The sequence below is a fragment of the Antedon mediterranea genome, chromosome 1 (assembly GCF_964355755.1).
Source record: "Antedon mediterranea chromosome 1, ecAntMedi1.1, whole genome shotgun sequence".
Lineage (NCBI taxonomy): Eukaryota > Metazoa > Echinodermata > Crinoidea > Comatulida > Antedonidae > Antedon > Antedon mediterranea.
This window is the reverse complement of record NC_092670.1, coordinates 20,520,374-20,541,386: the sequence shown is the minus strand read 5'-3', so window position 1 is coordinate 20,541,386 and position 21,013 is coordinate 20,520,374. Positions and strand designations below refer to the sequence as shown.

General features: G+C 34.1%; 1 protein-coding gene across 1 annotated transcript; it reads right to left on the bottom strand.

Moving 5' to 3' along the window:
• Positions 1-148: 148 nt before the first annotated feature.
• Positions 149-20,731, bottom strand: LOC140061505 (protein flightless-1 homolog). The gene is made up of 30 exons (XM_072107897.1): positions 20,652-20,731; positions 19,085-19,195; positions 18,841-18,993; positions 18,568-18,653; positions 17,828-17,904; positions 17,385-17,469; positions 16,823-17,043; positions 15,899-16,115; positions 15,239-15,323; positions 14,519-14,678; positions 13,607-13,692; positions 12,213-12,283; positions 9,886-10,019; positions 9,510-9,556; positions 9,071-9,136; positions 8,532-8,768; positions 8,189-8,304; positions 7,775-7,904; positions 7,503-7,584; positions 7,097-7,184; positions 6,853-6,966; positions 4,671-4,773; positions 4,467-4,541; positions 4,272-4,368; positions 3,681-3,949; positions 2,913-3,106; positions 2,526-2,649; positions 1,826-2,008; positions 1,535-1,648; positions 149-1,344 (listed from the first exon to the last, which is right to left on the bottom strand). The coding sequence occupies exons 1-30, from the start codon at positions 20,712-20,714 to the stop codon at positions 1,201-1,203; spliced, it is 3,732 nt and encodes a 1,243-aa protein (XP_071963998.1). The 5' UTR covers positions 20,715-20,731; the 3' UTR covers positions 149-1,200.
• Between the last annotated feature and the right edge of the window lie 282 nt (positions 20,732-21,013).

Here is a 21,013-nt window from a genome sequence, read left to right as displayed (position 1 = left end):
AAAAACAAGTAAAACCCCTGTTAAGGGGTATCCCTTGAATATTGATTAGCTGTTATGTATATTATTTCCCTTCATTTGTTTCATAAAAGGTGTCCCAATAAAAGAGGTTTGTGTACCAAAGGACTATCAACAAAATTACAGAATAAAATATTGTTCAAAAAGCTTTAATAAGTTTGCAAACTTACAAAAAAATAATGTAATAGCATGAAATCGGAGGATGTAAAATTTCATTTTTCAGTCATCCTCTATGTAAAATATAGTGTTCCATTTAAACACTACAATATTTGTTAAATCTTAATCAGCTCTACTGTTAAGTCCACTTTAAATCTAACAATCTACCTGAATAAATAAAATAATTAGCATAGTGTCCAAGTAGACATTTATCCCCCAAAAATGCCTTCAAAAATATGTACTGTATTAGCTTTGCATTTTACAAAAACACAAATTCACATCATTTCACCCCTTCAAAATAAGGGAATAGCTCATCTAATATTTTGCTTTTAAATAGAAATTGTTCACTACAATAACTTTATCAATTTATAATAAACTATTTTTCATTGCACGTTAAAATAAGTTTTGGAAAAGAAAGTATATAAAATATGTACAATGAAAATGAAATTAAGGGCATGATACCTTATGGAAAACAATTAGTAAAGAAGCATGGGTCGATTTAGTAAGTCTAGCCTGGTCTGGTGAATACTTCTATGTGTTAGCCAACCTACTTTGTGGCTGAAAAATTAGCTTAATTCCTATGTTTTGCCTGCTAGGCTGATCTCTAAGCTCTAAGTCAAAACTGTTGTTCTTTCTATTGCATATACAACTACATAACAGATTTATGATATAAATTTACAAAATGGAAAGATCGCATTTATCATACATGTAAAAATGACCTTAATTAGTAATTAGTTTATCTTTTAAATTTTAAACATGATTGTCTTTATCAAAAACAATTGAAAAAGTTCAATGTTAGAATGAGTGAGTGCAAATCAACTAAAAAATGAAGCAGTATTATTAACAAACTTATTCTGTGAAGTGTGATTTAAAAAATTTAATTTAAGAACACAACTAGCCAGAATTAGTAACTGTGATCTGGCTCTGTTTACTGCCACTCACAAGCATTCAAACAGTAGCATCTTAGTACTAAATGTTAACAAATTACAATTCAGCACAATGTTTACTGTATGGCAGAACAGCACTATCTTATATATTACTTGCAGCATGTGTCTTAAATTTACCCCATCCGTGAAAACATCTGATGAACTTCCACGGCTCACGACCCTTCTTTATGACTGCTAGTTTTCGGGGAGCGTCAGGTTGTTTGTTCCGTAAGTGCTGGATGTAGACCTAAAACAAAAACCCATTTACATTATATGTATATTCATATTATACATGCTATGTTAAAAAAAAAAGTAATGTGAACAAATATGGTAGTGATATGCCCAAATATGGTAGTGATTATTACATCATCATGTCCATATATGGACACATAACATATTTTTGTTCACATAAAGTTTGATAGTGTACTAATCATTACCTGAGCACTTTTGAATGCCAGTTTAACTTCTGTGTCACTGCAGAGTGGTCCGACCCATTGGTACACCTCATGACCTGTATCCAGAATCATAACATCATCATCTGCAAGATCATCCTACCAAAAAAAAATTGATATCAATAAACAATTAATATCATTAGGAATTACTTACTCGTTGAGTCACAGTGTCCTGGGTAGCTTTTGTTTTTCCTGACCTGTTTTTATTGGGTTTTTTTGGTCAAATAAATGAATGAAATGATGGCCGGTAGCCAATAGTCAAATATAGTTATTTACCTGGCAGAAATCTGAGCACTTCTCAGATACAGTAAAGAATCCTTTATCATTAGAGCAGCGGAATAGACGTACATGCTCCATGTAGTCAGTATCGGTGTCGTAAGGTCGCTTGCCACCGAGGGCAACCCACCAGAAATTCTCTGGCTCTTCTCCCTCTGTTAACAGCTGGTGACTGTAATGTTCCTACATGTAGAAAATATTTCTTTTAAAAATAAGCAATTTCACATTTTAAAAGTTTGGGCTCTAATATACAGTAAAATGTCTATTATGGGGACACCTTCAGGGGACCCAATTCCTTAATAGTCATAGTGTTCAAATATATATTTCCCCTTGTTTGTTTTATGGCAAAGTGTGTCCTTAATTGGGGTGTCCCATAAATAGAGGTGTCCCATAAATAGAGGTGTCCCAGAGGTTCTACTGTATTTCTTCATTAACCCTCTTTTCTTTGGTGTGGGCCTCTACACAGCAATAGTTTGTTACTATCTGTCTACACTATCAAACTTTATGTGACAAAAAAATGTTATGTTCCCATATATGATGATGATGTCATATCACTACCATATTTCTACCATATTTAGGTATATCACTACCATATTTAGGTATATCACTACCATATTTAGGCACATTACACTTCTTCTGTCAAATTAGTTTGATAGTGTATTAGACAGAACTTAAGTCTGAATTAATCAAATGTACTAACACCAAACATGTCATAGGCCATTTCCTCGGCCATGCGCGACACCTCTCCATCACACGTATCCCCTATCCATGTGTAAACAATTCCCTTCATGTCTTCACTGTTAAAAGGTACCATCAGGATATAGCTGAAAAAAGTATTAGGATTATTTAAAATCAGAATTCTTGTAAACATTTGAATATGCCTGCAGTAACTGCAATGAAATTATTGTTTTCTAAGTATTAAAATATGTAATATTATAGATACACTATATATAGTGAAAGATATATTATACCCTTCCACACCACCTAGAAAACTCAACACAGGTGTTCTTATGGTGTGCCTCCTGGTGTGTGTAATACATGTTTGCTGTACGTAACTTACTTATGGATATACTTATCATGTACTTACCAAAATTCTGAATTAAGCCATTTAGACGTTGGATGAACCTGAACACAGCGAGTGAACAATGATCCACCATTTGCTCGAACATGGTAGAACTTGGGGTTAAGTTCTTCTCCTTTGATTGGTACAGCCTTCCTCTTGCCTCGGTGGATGATAAACTTATATTTGAAGTGTGATAAGAACTTTAGATTCTCTTGTTGCTGAAATTTAACAATAATAATCAAACCTTTTATCATGCCAATTCCGACTAAAAAAGCTCATTGTATTGTGAGAGTGGAAAATAAAAAGTAGGAGTATTAATAATAAAGAATAATCAGCTTAATAAACCCCACTCTCCATGGTAATTGCAATATATGTACGGTAAGCCGAATGGATTATTGTACATTATGTAAATGGTTGTCAACAGTAAATGATATATATATATATAAACATATTAGGCATAGAACATTAATTCTAAACCGCCCGGTGATATACTGAAATTTAATTAATTAATTTGAAACAATAAGATGAGGAAATCTGTGAGAATGAGAAAAAGTCGCCCCAACCAAGATTCGAACCCGGACCTTCTGCTTGATATGCAGATGTCCTAACCATTAGACCACTGGGGCTTTCATGGTATAGTTCTCGACTGGATAGCGACATATATATGTATATACCTGATTTGATTAACAGGGTATCAGGATATTGGAAGACAATGAACATATATATCACGCTACATATATCAATCGAAACAATAGTTTATAATATGAAAACACAGTGGGATGTAAGCATTACCTGGCACAGCTTAACCACTTCAAGCTTCTCTCCAAACAGTGATTCAAATTTCTTCTGTAAGCTGAACGTAAACGTAAGCCACCCCATGTTGCTTGAATCTCTACCCTGCCAAAAATACACGGTGTACGCGATCTCATCCTCCTGCGAGTCCTCTTCGTCTTCATCATCATCTGTTTTGTCCCCGCCTTCAACGTCGGGTTTCTCCTCAACTTCTTTTGGAACCCAATATCGACAAAGGAAAACATAGCAATCACCACTGTAGAAATGACCTGTACAAATACAAAAATAAGGTTATTGTTGAGTAGTAGTGCATTCAACATATATCTGCCTCACACTTTATATGCAGCAAGATTCATAGTGACTTAAAACATGAGAAAACGAACAAGGAATTAAAAGAAACTTTAATATCAAGAACCATATTATTACTCATGAGGTAGATTTTGCTAAGCACACTTGACGTCACAGATGTACAGCAAGCACGCACATCAAAATCGTAAATCTCACAATATTTCTGAAATCATATGTACATCGTCGTTGTCAAAATAAGGTTCTCAGTAAAGTTGGCCTTTAGGATTCAAAACAACATATTACCCAATTCATTCTCAGGCAAACGGACAAACTTCTTATTCTCCAAAACAAATGATTCCATGACATCCAAGTCAGCATTCCACTCATCTGCCAATTGTTCCTAAATAAAAAATTAATTATTATGAATAGTATCTATTTATTAACATTCACTGTTAGGTATTTCAGGTACGTTATTGTTACTACATACAAACAACTTACACATTCCGTATTTGTCATTGATGGCTGTCGGTTCATAAACAGCGCAGACAGATCTGTCTTAAACTCTGAATCATCCTGAAAAAAAAAAGACACAATCTATGTTAACAAAACATTGTATTGTATATACTGTTTCAAGTTGAGAAATATTATATATGTACCGCTGCTGTATCTTGGCTTAACAAGAGCACACATACTACGGCTCACCTTACGAATTTGACGAGTAGCTCCTTCTACTTTTTTTGTGTAGTCTACTCCGAGAACGTTATCCCAGCCTTGGAATTTTGCCCTGAAGATTTGGCTCTCAGTGCTAGAGAAAAAAATAAATCACATTAAACAAAAGTTTGAGAAAAAGGTGATAATATGTTAATTTGTCCAATTTTTGTTTTGTTTTTCAAGTATTGTACACAAAAATGTTAGGGAATTAGTGGGCTGATAGAAAAATATTATTAGCTGTCATATTTGTTTACAAAGAAATATGAGTCTAATTTACTACAAGATGCAATAATTATTTGAATTAACTAGTTATTGATGGATTGAAAATGTGTTAGTTAGTTGTGTTTCAGGTTGTGAAAAATAAAGTTAGGGTTCGAAACCTATCAGTATAGAGAATCATTTAAATAACCTTCATTTAGTCTGATAAGGTTGGAGGGAGTATACGTGACTGATGGAAGTGTGTATAATTCTTCTAATCTAATAGGAAAGAATCCTATAAAAATCATGTAATCTTTCTTACTGTAAAATCTATTAATAAATATTATACAAACAGCATTGAAATATAACAATTGTTGATATTGCAGTATAACATTTTACTATTTAGGGGGAAAAAATTCAACCACACAAAATATAGTTATAAAATTATTAAAAACCTTTATATTATAAAAATTGTTATATTAACAAAAGTAATAAAATAAACACATCAGATAAATTTCAACCAAAATCAGTAAGTAATTCATAATACGTGATTATGTGTAATGTAGGTTCTCACAATCATCCGTAATTTTAATGGCATTTTTTATGTTTTTTTTTTATTGCTATAATATTGTATTTTTTTTCTGTGTGTGTGCTGCCCAAATTTGTTATACTTTTACATTTTTATATATTTTTATATCATGTAAATACAATTCTTTCAGCTTTTGCTGCTTTTTGTACATTTTTTTATATAGCAAAATAAAAGAAATGGTTTTCCCAGAGCATGAAGCGACAGATAAATCAGATGAATCCTGGCAACTCCATAGTGAGTCCAAGTATGACTATTTACTTGGAATACTGTCAGCTATATTCACTATATTTTTACTTAATCCAAAGGCAAATTAGTGAAAAAAAACCTAAATCAAAACGAAAACAGCCAAACAACTTTGCTGAGCAAATTTTTTATACTACAAATTTATGTAAAAATGTTTTAATTCATGAGTAATAAACTAGAAATACTTTAAAAAACATTTCATATTGTATATCTATGGGTTACTATTAATTGTTTAATCTAAATTGGTACAAAACATTGTCTTTTAGCATGCGAAGTTAAAAATGAATTTTCGCAATAACTTTTCATGCATTGTTTCCACGCTTTTGTGAGTTGTAAGGACTATGACAAAGGCACGCAGTTAATTAGTACACATATGGTACTGACTGGCCTCGTCATCTTACCACATGTCGTACGCCATTGATTTGAAAATGGCTTCGGCAGTCTTTGTATAGTCGACCGCCAGTATTTCATCCCATACTTCAAAATGTTGCTTGAAAACATATGGTTCGTATCTGGGAGGTAAACATTTATTTTCGATAATTTTTGTCTACAAGATGATGGATACTGTGCAGGTTCACAAGCCTACATTGACACCAACATAGCATCTTCTCTTAAGATTCTTTCTTACAGCCTTCTCCATATAACATTTTTGGGAGCAAACAATTGTTTTGTGGGCATCATCCTGTCTGGAATATACAGTAGAACCACTCCCTCACTTGGCGACACCCTTAGGCGACACCCTGTTGGGTATACCATAAGGATTTATTGTATTATGTTTAGCATTGGTGATACTCTCCAAATCTCTTTCTACACTATCAATGTGATGCGACTAAATATGGTAGTGATATGCTTAAATATGGTAGTGATATGACATCATCATGTCCATATATGGGCACATCAAATTTTGTTGTCACATAAAGTTTGATAGTGTAGACAGAGCTTTAGCCTATTGCTCTCAGAAAGAAGATCCTGTTATATTTAGTATCAAGCATTAAGAAAATGTATATAGAAAAGAAAATTACAACAGGGTGAGAATACCAAGTTTAGAATTCTAAAAGAAATTATAAAGTAAACTGGTGTTTAGATGGGTGAGGGTTGGTAGGGAGGAGTATTGGTGTCTGAGGGGCGCACACTAACACTTACCCTTCAAGAACTCTAACAACAATAGCAACGGACGGCCTTATTATCATACTGCATAACTCCTGCGCAAGTTTGAGGGCAGCAGCTCTGACAAGACGACTTGACTTTCTACCAATCCTAAAAATGAACAAAAGCAATAATAGTCTACTTTGGAAAGAGACATGGTAATCTTTATAATACTGCAGTAACTTTAGTTTACTGGAAAATAAATGTTTGCTTCACTCCAGTATTGTTGTTGAAAACTTACCAAATAAATATATCAGCTCCACAATCCAGGATATAAACGTGCTTAGTATCTAAACAGGATTGTTTCAACTTGTTCTTTGGTAGCTCAACTGAAAATATAAAAACAAAGTGTTTTACTTCAGATTTAAGAATTTAGTACATACCATCTTTAATTGCATGTTTTTTTTTTCAGACAGAATGACACATAGAAAACTGAATTTGTAGGCTGGCCTAAAGCTCTGTCTACACTAACAAACTAGTTTGACAAATAAATTGTGATATACCCAAATATGGTAGTGATATGCCCAAATTTGGTGATATGAAACACATTTGTTTATCACATAAAGTTTGATAGTGTAGACAGAACTTTATATAGAGTACAGTTGGTACTAAAGAAAACTCAGGATTAAAGACTCTTTCAAACTTACCTTGTGGGAGTTCCAGGTACCCCATACCAAGGCCAACTTGGTACAGCTTTGGTTTCATTGGTGTGAAGTCTTCTACACAAGGCTAGGGGAAAAACAAAACACTATTTTAATATGACTTAACACGGGTAGTCTCATTTAAATCTATTCCATCTCGATTTTCAACAGCATAGAATATAACATTTCATTTATACTATAAGTGCAATAAAAATCGAGTATACAGAATATTTAGAAAAGACAGCATATTTAGAAAACAAGTTTAAGGTGCAACTTACAGTTGGTTTAAAATCGATATCGAAGCCACCAAGAATTTCCCAGAATTCATTTATTTCTGAGCCTTGTGTCATCATCAGTATATTAGCATTATTTTTTCTCTCCATTTTGTTTATCTTTTCTGCCATCAATCTAATAATACATATAAATAAGAACAATTGGTGTTATTCCTAAAACTCTACTTTGTTTTACTTTATTGTTTTGATTTAACTTTTTGCTTACTGTATTTTATTTGTATCTCCATATACACATTCATTTTTTCAGTAATTTGCCTTTGGATTTATCATACATTCAAATATATAAACATATATATTATACATTTAAATTTGTTTTTCAATATTCTACATTCAAGGCAACATTAAGTTACTGCAGTAAATATTGGTTCTGTGCAGTATTTGAACATGTGATGAACATACCTCGCTTTTGACCTGGTCAATGATTTGGACTGGTCACCATACCATATCATAATGCTTAGTCTGTTGTCCAGTAAGTAGGTATACCTAGGGTCAAGTGAAGATTTGTCCACTGGTACCTAAAGCAAAAATATTTTTTTATTATTTTATTAGCAAAGTACATACTTTTTAGTTTTTAAAACCTGTAATTGTGCTTTATTTGATGTCTTTAGGCACACGTGGCCAAGGATTACCAATAGAAAATGAATCATTGTCCTATCCGATAGGTGGTAATCCCCCTGATACATATATATTTTGTGAACCAATCCACCGGGTAAGAAAATCTATGAATTTACACAATACTCACAGGTTCTAAATGAATATTCTGTGTACCAGACGCTCTGTAGAGCCTCACAGTAAACGAGATGTCCTCAACTGTATAGAACCCACTCAACGTTCCACCTTCAATGTACGCCACGTCCCCAAACAACTCCATAAATTCCTCGCTCTCATCACCCATCTCCTCACGGATTGTCCTAGTCTGAGCTCCCAACAAGTTACGCAGGTTAACGGCATGGATTGCCGAACTTGCTTTTTTGTCAAGCTAAACAAACACATAAATAATAAAATGAAATCAAAATGTAATACGCAAACAAAATATGAGTACATTATTTAATGGTATATCATAGCATTAAATTAAGTTAAAAAAGTATTTTACCTACATGCTTAGTGCCTAATCCTATTGTATTTTTTCATATTATATCTTTTCATGTCTTTTAAATATTGGTGTATTTTTAATCTTTCAGAGCTTGTATTAAAGGGTTACATGCAATCTGGCCATTGCCCACAAGTTATAATATCACTACATTGTTTTTTTAAATAAAAGTATATAATAATACTACTTACTGTTGCTTCGCTTCCAATCCAATAATAAATTTGCCAAAAAAGGTTTTCACTATCATCGAGAGTAGTCTAGTAAAAGAAATTGATTTTATGAATATATTTTTGAAGGTGTATAATGATTATAGGCTAGTGAGGATGCTTATATTGTTAATTTCCTGGTGAAATGTTTTCTCTCCTTGTTTTTTGTATGCTTTGTATGTCGATTTACTATCCGAAATAAAGGAAATGAATGAATTAATAATAGTCAAGTTAATCATTCAAATGAATACCACTTGTGAAGTGAAATTCTTATTTAAATAATTTGTATTTAAGGAAAATAACTAAATTTGTGGATACGGCCACTGGAGTGTCGTTTAAAAGAAAATTAGCACAATGTTTAGTATGTGAGGTTTGGCAAAACCAAATAACTATAGAGCAGTAAAAATATTTTTTTAAGACTTACATTTAAGACAATATAGCAGTCGGCTTCATAGAATTTACCATGTAGAGCTGAAATAAAATGTGTAAAATATTTAATAGTACCAGTTCAATTTAAAATTTATTTCGACCAAAATCAACATATGTATACAAACAAAACAACAAAGTATCATTTGCTCGAGTGACTACATATAAACTAAAAAAAAAAACAATTTTACAATCAATCACAAAAACAAACAAACAATCAGTTGCCAGCAAAAGTCTGTCAGTGTTTATAGATTGAAGATGTTCTTGGTGTCCAGTGCAAACCAAAACTCTATTTGAAGGCCATCAAGTCACTACCAAGAATTATGATTTGTAAAGTGATTTGTCATGGGAAATAAAATGATTATTAAACTTACTTTCTTCTACTTCTATCGGAACAAAATTCTCAATTTGCCAAACTTCTACGCAAGGAAGCTGTCCAACATCCGACGAAAATATATCACTGTAATCTAGTTGTGGTTTTTCTAAGTTGTCCAGCCAGCTTTTGTGTCTATTAACAAACAATATAATCAGATAAGCCATCAGAAACTGAGCGAAACATGCAGTGAGTGACACAAGGCATGATATTTAATATGTTGGTCCATAAAAGGATAATACAACTGAAGAATTGAATATTACTATATAATTATTTTATCTTTATACTGAATGACACTTTCAGTGCTAAAGCTGTTGATTTCTAAAGTGGTTCAGTAGACAACATTAACAATATATATTAAGTTTGGTGATGTCTCACCATTATATCTTTGCTAGCATTTTGGCAACAAATAATATCAATTTATGTTATATTAATATACAGTGTTTATAAACTATAACTTGCACTGATGAAGGGCTAGTGTTGAAGGGCTAGTGATGAAGGGCTAGTGATGAAGGGCTAGTGATGAAGGGCTAGTGATGAAGGGCTAGTGATGAAGGGCTAGTGATAAAGGGCTGGTGATAAAGGGCTGGTGATGAAGGGCTGGTGATGAAGGGCTGGTGATGAAGGGCTGGTGATGAAGGGCTGGTGATGAAGGGCTGGTGATGAAGGGCTAGTGATGAAGGGCTAGTGATGAAGGGCTAGTGATGAAGGGCTAGTGATGAAGGGCTAGTGATGAAGGGCTAGTGATGAAGGGCTAGTGATGAAGGGCTAGTGATGAAGGGCTAGTGATGAAGGGCTAGTGATGAAGGGCTAGTGATGAAGGGCTAGTGATGAAGGGCTAGTGATGAAGGGCTAGTGATGAAAAGCTAGTGATGAAGGGCTAGTGATGAAGGGCTAGTGTTGAAGGGCTAGTGTTGAAGGGCTAGTGTTGAAGGGCTAGTGTTGAAGGGCTAGTGTTGAAGGGCTAGTGTTGAAGGGCTAGTGTTGAAGGGCTAGTGTTGAAGGGCTAGTGTTGAAGGGCTAGTGATGAAGGGCTAGTGATGAAGGGCTAGTGTTGAAGGGCTAGTGTTGAAGGGCTAGTGTTGAAGAGCTAGTGTTGAAGGGCTAGTGTTGAAGGGCTAGTGTTGAAGGGCTAGTGATGAAGGGCTAGTGATGAAGGGCTAGTGATGAAGGGCTAGTGATGAAGGGCTAGTGATGAAGGGCTAGTGATGAAGGGCTAGTGATGAAGGGCTAGTGATGAAGGGCTAGTGATGAAGGGCTAGTGATGAAGGGCTAGTGATGAAGGGCTAGTGTTGAAGGGCTAGTGATGAAGGGCTAGTGATGAAGGGCTAGTGATGAAGGGCTAGTGATGAAGGGCTAGTGATGAAGGGCTAGTGTTGAAGGGCTAGTGTTGAAGGGCTAGTGTTGAAGGGCTAGTGATGAAGGGCTAGTGATGAAGGGCTAGTGATGAAGGGCTAGTGTTGAAGGGCTAGTGATGAAGGGCTAGTGATGAAGGGCTAGTGATGAAGGGCTAGTGATGAAGGGCTAGTGATGAAGGGCTAGTGATGAAGGGCTAGTGATGAAGGGCTAGTGATGAAGGGCTAGTGTTGAAGGGCTAGTGATGAAGGGCTAGTGATGAAGGGCTAGTGATGAAGGGCTAGTGATGAAGGGCTAGTGTTGAAGGGCTAGTGTTGAAGGGCTAGTGATGAAGGGCTAGTGATGAAGGGCTAGTGATAAAGGGCTAGTGATGAAGGGCTAGTGATGAAGGGCTAGTGTGGGCTAGTGATGAAGGGCTAGTGTTGAAGGGCTAGTGTTGAAGGGCTAGTGTTGAAGGGCTAGTGATGAAGGGCTAGTGTTGAAGGGCTAGTGATGAAGGGCTAGTGATGAAGGGCTAGTGTTGAAGGGCTAGTGTTGAAGGGCTAGTGATGAAGGGCTAGTGTTGAAGGGCTAGTGATGAAAGGCTAGTGTTGAAGGGCTGGTGTTGAAGGGCTGGTGTTGAAGGGCTAGTGATGAAGGGCTAGTGTTGAAGGGCTAGTGTTGAAGGGCTAGTGATGAAGGGCTAGTGATGAAGGGCTAGTGATGAAGGGCTAGTGTTGAAGGGCTAGTGTTGAAGGGCTAGTGTTGAAGGGCTAGTGATGAAGGGCTAGTGATGAAGGGCTAGTGATGAAGGGCTAGTGTTGCCTGAAAGCTCTACTAACTGTTCTGGCTGTTTTACTTTATCGTTTTAATTTAGCTTTTCACTTTTTTTTTGTATCTCCATTGGGATCCGGCCACTGATACCCACAGCATTGTCATTTTTTCAGTAATTTGCCTTTGGATATATATAATATAAATGTGATTCATGCTCACCCTACTTCCTGGACTTCAGATTCCATTCGTGTTAAACCCTTGTTTTTCTTCTCTGCCAAATCACTCATACCCTACAAATAACAAGTTTGATTACAATAGTAGTTATTTAAATTTCAAAAAACAAAAGTACTATAATCTGTAGCACTACACACAATTTTCACTTGCTTCTGTAATCATCTTTGCAAGCTACCAAGTTACTAAAAACTTACAAACAACATACAGTAATTTCCAGGATTTGGTATACAAAAATCTTAACCAAAAAGGCCTGTAATAAAAAAAACCATTCTGATAAAAATCAGAATTGTGTTACAATATTGCTAAAGAATAATGAGTTGTGAAATACAATAGAGCACTTGATAACCATAAGGGTTATTTCAATTAGCTTGACCTTGTAGTCTGTAATTAAAAACTGTCAATGTCAAATAATATACACATAATATAATTAAATACTAATTATGGTTATATCATTCCTTGTTATACAGCTATTAATTAATTAAAAGATTAATTAATAGAAAAGGCAAATTATGATATCACTAAACTGTTTTGACTCTCTGTAAATTGATTTATATAAAATTATTGAACAATATAATAAATACATTATAATTTTATTTAGATATTTTTTATCCTTTAACCATGGAAGTGCTTTTTTTCTTCCATGTTTTAACCTCGTCATAATACTAAATCAACATCTATTGCTACTTTTAAAAAAGAACCTAAAAAGCATCTAATACAAGCGTCGGTTTAGTTGATACTGGCGCTATACAAATACCTATTATTATTTTCTATGCTTTGACTAAATAATACATCTATCAGTGCTTACCAAATGAAAAAGCAGTACCATTATGCATAGAGATATTATAGTTCACTATAATATCTCTATGCATTATGTTAATTTAATTATAAGTTATGAATATGTCCAATTTTTATACTCAAATCATATACACTTACCTTGAGTACCATTAATGTTTCATAAACATATGGTGCAGAAAAATATGTACTTATCAACACAGAAAATACAGTCAATTAAATGATTTACTATGTTATTGCTACATGGGTGGATCAGGTTGAGTAAAAAGTGGAGGGCGTCTTGTCACGCCTCAGTAGCTTTGTATAATTCACTAATAAACAATTAAACACACTTTCTGATTGGTTGAACATAGTGTTTAAAGCCATAAAACAATAAGACAATGGTTCTCATTGGATTAAAGAAACAATAGGTGTTTTGATTAGTTGTTAGCTATTACAATTAGACAAAACTTTTGATTGGGTGGTATTGTTTGTTCTTTTTATACCTTCCCTGCCCTTCCCCTCAAACAATATATTTGAATAAATCAATATTCAAATTAGGTTTATCTTTTGCTTTAAACCATAAATTAATCAACCACAAAACTCACCTTTAAAACTTTGGTTTGATCTTTATCCGCTTCACTCTCTTGTCTCCTTCGACGTAATCTCATTTTTCGTGCAATTGGATCTTTTGCTAGGACGACAACAAACGGAAATCAAATCTTCAATATTTGAATTTGTGCATAAGGTAAATAAAGCATGGTAGATATTCTTAAAAATATATTGTCCCCCTAAAAAAATATTTTTTTTAATTTTTTTGTTGAATATGTTATTTTAATGTCACATAATAGTTATTCACTCTCACAAAAAATTGGGTCTGAAAAAATTTTATTTACCTGAGAAAAATGTAATTTAAAGCAAAAAATGGTCAAATTGTCTGGAAGACAATGAGTTTTTGGGTAATTTAACTGTTTATTTTGTCTTTTTATAGGTGAAATAATTTTTTCCCCCGTTTTTTTTCTTATGGAAGTGAACAACTTCATTAAAACTGCAAAATGGCCTATTCAAAGTCCGATTTTAAAAATCTTTATTTTTCTCATGATTTTGGGGGACAATACATCTTTAACAATCAATCTTAATTAATCATATTCAATCTAAAAAAATGCAGTATACAATGTGCAGGTGTGTGGCGCAGTGTGCTGGACGTTGGATTACTGATCGTGGTTCAAATCCAACTCTCGCCACATTATTTGTATCCTTAGGCAAGACACTTTTCTTTTTGCCTCTCTCCACCCAGGTGTATAAAATGGGTACCGGTTAGATCAAGACACAACTTTGCGCTGATTACTAGCTGCATTATTATGGGAGTATGTTTCCATACGTGTATGATCCAAAAAATGACGAGGGTAATAATGTGAAGCATAAGAACTTGCTTATATGCGCTATATAAGAATGAACTATTATTATTATTTATTCTCTAGGCCTATGTATTGTCAACCAAGCGGTGGAGTAAAACTTACTTGGAGTAGCAGATGTGCTTGTAGTTGGCACTGCACCTGCCAGGCGCAACTGGTGGTTGAGAGAGAAATCAATGTTGTAGAACTCTTGTCCAGATCCCTTCTGTTGAGGCCTAGGTTTAGGTGGCATCACTAAGTTTGGGTTGTTACGAACATCAAGTATCTTGCATGTAAAAAAGGAAATATGTAAATAAAGCTCTGTCTACACTATCAAACTAATTTGACAAAAAAGTGGGATGTTCCCAAATATGGTAGTTATATGATATCATCGTGTCCATATATGGGCACATCACTTTTTTTTTCATATAAATTTTGACAGTGTAGACAGAGCTTAACAGTAAGAGTATCAATGCTATTGCTACATTAATTAATCTGTATCAATCATCCTTATTCTAAAATATAATTAAATGTATGTGCACTATTATAGGATAAAATGTTTTAACAGTCTAGTAAATAGGATGGAGTAAAGCTCTGTTTATAAACAAGCTTGACAAAAAAAGTGTGATGTGCCCAAATATGGTAGTGATATGCTTAAATATGGTAGCAATCATGTCCATTTATGGGCACATCACATTTTGTTTTGTCACATAAAGTTTGATAGTGTAGACAGAACTTTATAGCAGGTATTCTGATTGGTCTTTGCTTATTACCTGTTCCAGGACTGAATATCATTATAATTTTAAAATAAAAGATGCATAGTAAAAAAATGTACAGTGTTAATACCTCTAAATCAGTAATGAGATGAATAGCTTCAGGTAGAGTAACAAGACAATTGCTGTTTAATACTAAACGTTTGATCTTGGGACATCTGAAAGTTGAACATTACAAAATATTATAAAGCAATGAAATAAGCAGTAACAGATCACAGGCATGTTACCTACCAGGCTAAGTTGGTTTCATTGGTACAACTATCGTTAACTTTGGTGAGTAGGAACCTGCTTACAGGGCTTAGAGTTTAGATTTTATTTTTACAGTGATACTCTGCCACATTGAGGGTATGTGGCGCAGTGTGTTGGATGTTGGATTATTGATCGTGGTTCGAATCCAACTCTCGCCGCATTGGTTGTATCCTTAGGTAAGTCACTTTACTTATATTTGCCTCTCTCCACCCAGTTAGATCAAGACACAATTGTGAACTGATCACTAGCTGCATTATTATGGGATTATGTATCCATAAATTGACCATACATGTTTTTTTCAAAAAATGATCGGGGTAATAATGTGCAGCACTTAGAGAGCTTGCTTAAATGCGCTATATAAGAATTAACTAATTCAATGTACTGAACACCCATTTTTTTTAAATATACTTCATTATCCTGTAATTTTTAAAACAATGCAATCAAGCATGACTGAGTTCAGTCAGGCATGACTTGTTTCTGTTACCTGCATAGGCCTTCTGGTATGAGTTCTAGTTTATTGCTTGCAGCCAGGAACTGCTCAAGACTTGACATCTTTCCAATACTGGGTGGGATTCCTTCAAAGTCTAATTCATTTGAGTTGACGTAAAGTTTCTTAAGGCTGGTAAGCCTACAGATCGCTACTGGAAGACTTGAGAGTTTGTTACGCGAGAGATTAAGCATCTCCAAGTTGACCCAACAATCTATAAGAAGAGATATGTATAAATTATAGCAGTCTTTTTGAGGCAGCTTCATAACATTTCTTGTCTCTCTCTAACCATTCATGACATGCTTGGAGCTCCTAGCAAACACACGATTCACTACAAATCCTGGATGTATTCAAAATTATAGCACCCTCTATGGTTTTTCATTTTAACAGGTTTGGTCGTCTGTTGTAGAGCCTTAGGCTCTACTAAAAACACATGGTTGTTTAAAATCGCAGTATAATAATTATAGTATTATTTTTTATTTTAACACCCTCTATGTTTTGAACACGCTATTATATAATATATATTATATAGTATTTCATTTTAACAAATTTAGGCCTCTTTTGAGCCTTAGAACAAGAGGATGAAGATCAAAGGACAGAAGCTATGATGCATGAGTAAGTAAACTTATTTTGTTCTATTCAAACGATGAAAATATATATATATCATGCCTCTTCAATATGTTTACCAGAAGACGACTGTTTTTTCTTTTCTTTTTTATCTGTCTGTTTAAATATCATCTTTGTCTATAGGCATGTCTTTATTAACCTCACGAATAGGCATGTCTTCCACAACCATTCTGCTTTTTTTTTGCCTTCTTCCACTGTTATCATGTATTTTTTATTTACATCTTGTTAACTGTCTTTCTTGAAGTAAATAAATGTCACTTTGAATTAAATTAAAAATCTATGATTTACCCTTACCTACACTACTTGATAAATCCTTAATACAATTACTGCTAAGATTCAATCGCTTCAATGACGGCAAACGATAGAAAGCCTCTGGTACTTTGGGAAGTTCATTATGAGAAACGTCGACATCTGCGAGACATGTCAGCATGTCAAGTTGCGGAGGAATGTTGTTGTAGTTACGCTGCGTGTTACGTATGTGTAAAGTGTGCAGTTGAGACATGGTAGTGATTTGCCTTGAGAACAAAATTTGTAACAAAATAAAAAAAAAAAAATTACAATCAAAGTTGTAGAACTGGGATACTATTTTTCCCAAAACTCTGTCTACACTAAGTATCAAACTAGTTTGACAAAAAAGTGTGATGTGGCCATATATGGTAGTGATATACCGAAATATGGTAGTGATATACCCAACTATGGTAGTGATATACCCAACTATGGTAGTGATATACCCAAATATGGTAGTAAGATGACAACATCATGTCTATATATGGGCACATCAATTTTTTGTCACATAAAGTTTGATAGTCAAAATAACCAACTGATATATATTAACTTTTTGCATTGCTACACATACCGTAACTGAACATGTAGAATAGGGTTGTTGTTCAGGATCAGTGTTTGTAAATTTGTTAAACGTCGCATTTGTGGAGGTAGTGATTCTATAACAAAATCATTCAATAAAATGTTTAAAAAAATGAAATATATAAAGACAAGGGGAAAGTATCTTAACCAAAAAGAGAAAATAGGAGTTTCAAGGTTATGTGTAATCAAATAATAATGTTTTTCAATGAAGTCTGTTGTTCGCAGATTGTGTCAAGAATATTTTAGCAGTTTTCTGAAATTATCCAGTGGAAGGAGGGGTTAAAGAGACATTAATTATCATTTTCATAATTAACAAACACTCAAAGCGCTCTGATCTTCACAAAATGGCACTATATAAATGTTGCATTACAGACTTTATATTTACATTCTGTGCTTATATTATAATTCAATAATTATTAATTTGAGATGACTTACCAAGTTTATTATCACTAAGATTTATGTAGATAAGATCTGTCAGGTTGATAAACAATTGATTTGGTATTGATGGAATACTAGAATAAAAATAAATGTATGATTAAGTATAGAAAGTGAACACACACAAACCGCTACTACTAAGTACTGTTGTAAGTTCTGGTACAGTGAACTCTCCCAATACTGGACACCGTTGGCCTGGCTAAATAGGTCTGGTTTTCTGGAAAGTCCGGTATTAGGAATGTGTGTTTAATGGTAATGCACTTGTCAATTGTATGACCCACTATACGACCCCCGGGAGAGGTGCGTCATTTGTCCGATGTGCGTCATACTTTTGAATACCATGACGCACCCGTGCGTCAAAAAGGTGACTTACCTTTAGGTGACCACGACGCACCCATTTTGACGCACTGTGACCATGTTGTTTATGATATGGTGGGTGGTAAAGTGACGGACATTGACACACCTTGTTCATTGATGTGACGTACCATCTAGGTTTTTTGACGCACCCCTGCGTCAGTAATTATTTGTAAATGACGCACCCATGACGCACCTCTCCCGGGGGTCGTATAGTGAGTCATACAATTGACAAGTGCATAAAGAGCAACTTGGGACCTTTAGAAAAGTCTGGTTTTGGGAAAGTTTCCTGTTTTCAGATAGTCCAGTATTGGGAGACTTGACTGTATTAGTAGAAATTCTATTAATTATTGAGATAAAAAAGCTGATAGGATCTTTTAACTTACTTATTGTGACTTAAGTTCAACACCAATAGAGACTTTGCCTTTTCACATTCTTCTGGTACGGCTGATAACTGATTGTAACTGAAATCCTGAAAACACAACAATTTACTTTTACTTATGGAAAGACAGTTGAGATTTCAATAATTTTCTGACACTGTAATATAGAAATAATTATTATCGTGGAATTTAAGTATTGATGCTGTTACATAAGATCTGTTTTAGTTTTTATTTTATGTATATTTCAACAACACTACAAAGCCACAAAAACAAACTCACCACTACACTAATCTCCTCTAGGTTGAACACGTCATTAGGTATGCCAGAGTTACGTATTTTATTATGTCGCAAGTTTAGTGTACGCAGACAACTCAGAGTTGGCAAGTCTCCGTGTATCTGTATTAGATTATTTCTTGACATGTGTAAATGTTCCTATAAAAAAAAACAAAAAATTAGTCAGACTGTCTAATTAGTTAGGTCATAACTTTTGTTAAGCAATAAAATTAATGAATACTGTACTTACAAGTTTGGATAGGTGCGAAAGTTCATCGGGTAGCATGTCCAGGTTTGTTTTGTTGATACGAAGCCAACGGAGACCAGACATGTCTGCAACATGTTTTGGGAATTCATCATCCTATCAATTTTAAAAAAGTGCAAAGATATGGCTTAGTTAATTTTAATGTTATTACATTGGAAAGTCATTCAGTTAATGTTTTATGCAGGATTTCACAAATTGCACGGTTGACTGTAATGCAGATGAACAAAAATCATTCTTTTTTAATATATTATACTGCTGGACTAGGCATAATTATTAATTAACAAATAAGTTTTTAAAAAATGTAATATTATTAATTAAAACACAAACAAAACAAATAATGTATGTGTTATGCGCGATTTGAACGATTTGCGCAATTTGAAATTGCGCAAAAAAATCCTTGCGCAATTTGAAATTGCGCAAAGAATTCTTGCGCAATTTAAAATTGCGCAAGGATTTTTTGCGCAATTTCAAATTGCGCAATCAACTTGCGCAAGAAAATCTTTGCGCAATTTTAAATTGCGCTGCACAATTTGTAAATTGCGCAAGATAGTTCTTGCGCAAAATGACACCTTTGCGCAATTTGAAAACGAACTGTAAATTTTCAAATTGCGCAACAAAATTCTACCAGACAATCGGTATTATAATAATTTATTGGAAACTAAATAACTCAAAATAAAACATAATAAATGCGAAGATAACATGTGTATAATAAATACATAACATTTATTATTACAATTAAATAATATTATCACTGTAACTTGAAATAAATCAAAATAAATGTAAAAATTAAGTTTTTAATATTAGTTTAAGCTAGGCCATGTAACCTAGTCAGTATCAGTAGTCCAGACCCTAGCTAGGCTAGAGTAGTATAGCCGGCCGCCCGCGCCACGCCCGCCTGGTGGAACACCACCGCTTCGTTTTCCTTCGTCGGTTCTTCGACGGTATGCTAACTTATAACTATATTTGCACTACTAAAATAAGGAAATGCGATATTTATCTTTAATTTTGAATCATTCTTAGAAATTACTATAAAAATATGGGTGTGCATGATTTCACAATCTGTCGAAAAACCTTGCGCAATTTGCAGATTACTTGCGCAATTTAATACGTTGCTTGCGCAATTTGAAACACATGTTTCAATTCAAATTGCGCAAGGATTTTTTTTGCGCAATTTCAAATTGCGCAAATCGTTCAAATCGCGCATAACATATGCATTCTCTAAAATACAGTTATATTATTCTAGTTAGGCATAATGATTTGTATTAATTTTAATAATATTAAAAGTTGAAATAATAGTATTAAGACATTTTTAAGTCGTTTTATATTGCTAGGCCTAGGGGACGGGGGTGTGACCAGTTGATTGATCACTTGGCAGCAGCGCCACAGTGCTCGGATTTCAATTGCAAGAAGGAATTTACTGAAATGATTGGCCTAGGCCTAGCTATTTATTAAACTTTATTTGGTGAAAGAAACGCTTTAAAATGATATTCTGTATTTTAGATAAGTATAAAAAACAATTCATGTTAGTTTTTATCGACTTTTATAAGCTAACCTTGAAGTTATTTTGACTTAAATCTACTCCTCTGACGAAAGGTAACACTCCGGTGGCAGCCATCTTTTTTAAAATAAAATTTCAAGAAATTGCCAGGATTTTACAGAATGTTCATTACCCAATGTTTGAAAAGTGGGCGTGTCTTCAAGAAGGTCAATTATCCGGAAGTGACATAAAAGAATTTACCGTAGTTCAGTAATGCCGACCCTACGTCATCCATGAAGAGGTTTTTTATAGTTTTCTGAAAGTTCCTGTTTTTAATTTAATTTTTTAAGTGACATTTGGACAATATGCTGTGGAAACTTTATAAAATCTTGAAGATAACTTGGATTGATCTGATATAACTCATTATACATAGACAG

Bases quoted from the DNA above. Each gene is read 5' to 3' on its own strand.
- LOC140061505 (XM_072107897.1), bottom strand. From the start codon at position 20,714: ATGGCTGCCACCGGAGTGTTACCTTTCGTCAGAGGAGTAGATTTAAGT. The intron at 15,324-15,898 runs GTAACAGAAACA...TTCAACTTTCAG, and splicing joins ATACCAGAAGGCCTATGCAG to ATGTCCCAAGATCAAACGTT. The intron at 2,650-2,912 runs GTAAGTACATGA...TACTTTTTTCAG, and splicing joins TGGCTTAATTCAGAATTTTG to CTATATCCTGATGGTACCTT.